Genomic DNA, 4,906 nt, shown 5'->3' on the forward strand with positions numbered 1-4,906 from the left:
TCCATGCATCTCCGTCCGTTCTTGTGCAGTAATGGGGGTGGGGGGCGTGCTTGGAGGTGGGGAGAGTTGGGAGGGGATGTGATGGATGGCCGGTGGCGTAGGGAGTGATGGGGAGAGGCCCTGGATTGTGGTGGGGGATCGTTTGAAGGGGCCAAGGGATGGTGGAGACTCGGGGCTGTTATTGTGGTGGGGAGCATGGGCAGGCCGCCATGGGAGGGGGGCTCGGAGCTGTGTTGAGGAACTTCCGGGGTTCGAGGCCAGTGATGGGGCGTAGTTTGGGGGGTAGGGACTTCGGGTTGTGTGGGGGAGCTCAGGGCCACAATGAGCGAATGGTTGCGGGAGCCACTCATGACGGCAGCAGGGGCGAAAAGCGGCCCCCAACCCTCCCACTCTGCTCCCAGCCGAGCCTCCGCCCCAAGACTGCGGCCACGGCGTTGTGCGCGTGCTCCTGCGACTCCGGCTCTGTGTCTCTACGCCGCCGCGTGGCTAGTCCCGGAACTGCACACCCCGGAGGCGTACACAGCACCTCTGCCGCTCCGGCGCGGCCGCGAGGGTGCTGCAGCCCCGACGGGACGCACCGCCCCGGGCTTGTCCGCAAAAAGCGTTTATTCCCCGAAGTCTCCGAGCTGCGGACCAGAGGCCGGCCCCGGGTGGTCTGGCTTAGCCTCCGGGCGCGCCTAGAAGTGACTGAGGCCACTGTGCCGGGAGCTGCGCAGCGAGTTCGCCTCCCAAGCGCTCCTCATTAGGCCCAGCTCCCTGGGGCTGCCCTTGGCACCTGCCCTTGAAGGCAGGAGGCAAAGCAGTTGGCGAAGCACAGCCCGGCGCAGCAAGATGTACACCCAGGGGTCCAGAATCTGGTTCCACGAGGCGAGGCGCACGGCCAAAAACAGTGGCTGCTGCAGGGAGCTGGAGCCCCAGCCCGCGATGGCCAGCACCACCAACACCTGTGGGAGAAGACAGTGTGAGCGGTGGGTGGTGTAACAAAAGGGCACCGGCGAAGGGTAGGGCTGAGATGGATGGGAGAGTGTCTGAAGGTAAGGTGGCTGTGAGGATGGACGGAACGTCACGGGGAGGGTAAATGGGAATCTAATTGGGAAGGAGCTGTGGAGAGAGGGGAGAAGAAGTGGGGGCCTTAGCGTGGCAGAAGCAAAGGCCTTCAGTGGGTGTGTGCTTGGGCAGGAAAGAAGTCCCAGGTATCCCAAAGGACAGGGGATTGAAGGGGAGAAGAGAAAAGGGGTGGTGATGGTGGAAGGAAGCTAGGGAATGGAAGCACTTAGGTGGGTGGGGTTGGAGGAGAACCTTGCCTGGGTCGGGTGAACTACAAAGACCCCAGGAAGGAGTAAGATACCGGGACTGGGAGGAGGAGTGGGACGTCAGAGGAAGAGGGCAAAGGGTGGACTCTGGCAGGTGGGGCCTCGAGGGGGCAGTGCCCTGGCTGGGTCAGGGAGAGAGGACCCAGGTATCCCACCCAGGATGGAAAAGGGTGGGAGAGGTCACGGAGGGCGTGGGAAGGAGCAGGGTTGGAGGGGCATGTGCGCCCCTCACCAGCAGGGGGCTCCAGCAGATGCACGACACCACCATGATGCCTACGAGCTGGCCCACCATCTCCACATCGTGGGCACGGGCTCGCCGCGCTGAGCCGCGGCCCAGGGAGCCGCCGGGGGCGGCGGAGGCCGAAGCGACGGACGAGGCGGACGAGGCGGACGAGGCGGAGGCCGGGCGGGGTCCGCGCCCTCCCCAGTGACGGCGGCTGTCGGAGCCTCCAGCCGCGAAGTGCCGTCGAGAGCGGCGGCACCAGCGGGCGCGCAGCAGGGCAAGGCCGCTGAGCGTGTTGCACACGAGCGCGGCGAGCAGCGAGGCCAAGCCGAGGCCGGCGAAAAGGCCGGCGAGCAACGACTGGCGCCAGCCTCCCGCCGGGCCCAGACCGATGAAGCACCACGTACCCGGGTACTGCAGCTCGTAGCGGCCCACGCGCGCCAATGGCAGCAGCGCCACGGCCAAGGCCACGGCGGCCAGCGCGGCCAAAGCCAACCGCGCTCGGGCCACCGAGACGCCGGCTGCGTGCAGCAGCGGCCGCGTGACGCCCACGCAGCGCTCCACGGCCATGCCGCAGCCCAGCAACAGCGGGCACAGGCCGAAAAAGACCATGCATCCGCCCAGGAAGTGGCAGGCGCCGCCGGCCGGCGAGCGCCCCGCCGCGTACAGGTGCAGCACCAGCGCACCCGGGATCACGTGGCCCACCAGGTCGGTGGCCAGCAGGCTGGCGACGAACAGCAGGAAGGTGGCTGCCGAGCGGCGGCGCCGCAGACGGCCCGCGACCTGCGCCAGCAGTGCCAGCGCCAGCACGTTGGACACGGCGCCCAGCGTCATGGAGAAGATGGGCAGCGCGGGCGACGCGCCCGCCAGGTCCGACAGCGGTCCGGCGGAGGCGTTGGAGGCCCCAGGTGCTGTACACGTGGTCGCCTCACCCGCCAGGCTCAGGTTGAGGGGCCCGTAAGGGCTCATGTCAGGTGCCGGGGGTGGGGCTGGGGAGAGGAGAGGAGAGGAAGGTGAGGTTCCACCATTGGCCTGGGACCAGCTGGTGTTCCCATCTCAGATCATCAGGACCCATCTCACCCTCCATGGAGTTCTTCTATGGACCCTCTGTACATGGCAACTCCAAATGACTCTGGCTGCCCCATTCCTGATCCATTTGTCCTCTTCCTCTTACCAGCCCATCTCTTGCTCCAGGCTTCAGTCTCCCCTCATTGCCCTGTCCACCAGGGTCACCTGGCTTCAGCCTAACCTGTCTCTGACCCCACCTCTGGGCTTTACCCACCCACTTCTGACACCCATCTCCCATTTTGACAGCCAATTCCTGGCCCCCGGCCCCATCTGATACCCACTGACCAATTTCTTTCTTCCTTTCTTTCTTTTTTTTTTTTTTTTGCGGTACGCGGGCCTCTCACTGTTATGGCCTCTCCCGTTGCGGAGCACAGGCTCCGGACACGCAGGCCCAGAGGCCATGTCTCACGCGCCCAGCCGCTCCGCGGCACACGGGATCCTCCTGGACTGGGGCACGAACCCGTGTCCCCTGCATCGGCAGGCGGACTCCCAACCACTGCGCCACCAGGGAAGCCCCCCACTGACCCATTTCTAATCCCAGGGCACCATCTGACCCCACTGCCCCATCTTTGACCATCACTATGTCACCTTTACTCCAGTCCCATCCTAGATGCTCACAACCCCACCTCTGCCACCTTGGGCACATCTCTCCCCGCCACACTGTCTCTTTCCCCAGGGCCACATCCCTGTTCCCATAAACCCATCCCTGTCCCCTTGGCCACATCTCTGTCCACACAGCCCCGTCCCTGTCCCCAGAGCCCCATCCTTGTCTCCCACACTCCCATCTCTGTCTCTCACCCAGGCCCTACCTCTGCCCACTGCTGCCTCACCCTGGATGCCCACAGTTCCGCTCCTGCCAGCTTCATGTCCCTGCCCCAGAGGCCTCAAGGCTAACCCGTCACCACCCACTCCTTGATAGCCCCTGGTGAGGGCTGAGAGGTCAGAACTGCCTGCTAGGTCATATGGGAAGGGAGGCTGGACAGACAGTAAGATCAACAGGGACAGAGAGATGGGCTGAGAATCAAGGAACACAGGAAGGACAGGCTGGGGGAGCCATGGCCCCATCCTTTCATGCCTTCCTCCCCCACTGGAGATCCTCGTGCCCCAGCCTTCTTACCCGGAGCTGCCTGGGACGCAGGGTCCCCATCGCCTGCCGCTTGGTCCCTGCTGCCCCGCTGCACCGGCTGCCCTGCTGCGCCCTAGCCTGCTGCGCCCGAGGTCTCCGATAGGCCGCTCCCTCCCTCCCTCCCTCCCTCCCCGGGCGGCTCCTCGCTCCCAGCCTCCTCCCGCTGCCCGCTCCAGCCTCCAGGGGCCGTTCCACCCAGCGCACGCCTTCAGGGGGCCTGGGGTGACAGACACCCCCTTTTTGTACTCCTGGCAATGGTCATGGGCCGCTCCAGGCCCCAGCTCCCCTGAGTAAGGGGGGCTCTGGGAAGTTGGCCTGGCCCCCGTGACCCGCTCCCACTGGTGGGGCGGGAGCAGCCCCATTCCCTCCCAGGCGTGGGCCTCTCGCCTACCTCATTAATAAAGCGGATAAAATCTAAACAGTGGAAAACCTGAGTGTCGCCCAGGGCAGGCCGGGGCGGCTTAGTGGTGCTACTACCCCCACCGGGGCCGCAAGGTTGGAGGGCTAGCCCTGCGTGGGGACAGCAGCACCCCCTTGCCCTGCCAGAACCTTCATGCATGTTGGGTGGGTGGCGGTGGGCAGTGCCCTGGGTGGACCAGCTTGGGTCATGCCCAGCCTGACCAGGAGATCCGCCCATTATTTACACAGGGGCTTAAAGCCTAGGCAAGGGCAGCGAGTCAAACTCTGGGAGGGAAGAGGGAGGAGGCTGAAGGGGGGCAGGGGAACCGGGAAGATCGGTGACCAGGGGACTGTCTCCTAGATCCTGCTTTAGGATGTGATGAGCACACACACGTCCCAAGCCACAGACAGCCACACCTGTGGGCACTCAGCTGCATCCTCACCTCCTGCCCTGAGAAGAAGGATCGCATCCCTGAGGGGCACACACACGGTCACACACCTGAAGATACACAATCATATCCCTTAACGCCCTGAGACCCCCCACCGTCATGGCCTGTTCCCAGCTCAGCAGCAGCCACGTGCCTTGGGCTCAGCCATCGTCACGCTGAGACAGTCTCACCTCTAGCACCAGAGATGGGCCCACAGTTACTGACGCTAACACCCTGAAATAGAGCCCCCTGTGAGAGAGACCATCACACCCCTTAGCGCTGGCAAATGCAGTCTCACTCAGCACCTTGAGCGGTGCACACAACTGTTACCACTGACACAGCCCCCAGC

At 64.7% G+C, this 4,906-nt stretch overlaps 1 protein-coding gene across 1 annotated transcript; it reads right to left on the reverse strand.

The window, feature by feature from the left end:
- Nucleotides 1-124: 124 nt before the first annotated feature.
- PTGER1 (prostaglandin E receptor 1) lies at nt 125-3,792 on the reverse strand. Its single transcript, XM_079918157.1, has 3 exons — nt 3,722-3,792; nt 1,546-2,525; nt 125-944 (listed from the first exon to the last, which is right to left on the reverse strand). The coding sequence occupies exons 2-3, from the start codon at nt 2,503-2,505 to the stop codon at nt 678-680; spliced, it is 1,227 nt and encodes a 408-aa protein (XP_079774283.1). The 5' UTR covers nt 2,506-2,525; nt 3,722-3,792; the 3' UTR covers nt 125-677.
- Between the last annotated feature and the right edge of the window lie 1,114 nt (nt 3,793-4,906).

Source organism: Stenella coeruleoalba (genome assembly GCF_951394435.1).
Source record: "Stenella coeruleoalba genome assembly, chromosome: 3".
Classification (NCBI taxonomy): domain Eukaryota; kingdom Metazoa; phylum Chordata; class Mammalia; order Artiodactyla; family Delphinidae; genus Stenella; species Stenella coeruleoalba.

Excerpts from the sequence above, each read along its gene's own strand:
- PTGER1 (XM_079918157.1), bottom strand. The coding sequence starts at position 2,505 with ATGAGCCCTTACGGGCCCCTCAACCTGAGCCTGGCGGGTGAGGCGACC. Across the intron at positions 945-1,545 it reads TCTGCTGGAGCCCCCTGCTG|GTGTTGGTGGTGCTGGCCAT; the intron begins GTGAGGGGCGCA and ends CTTCTCCCACAG.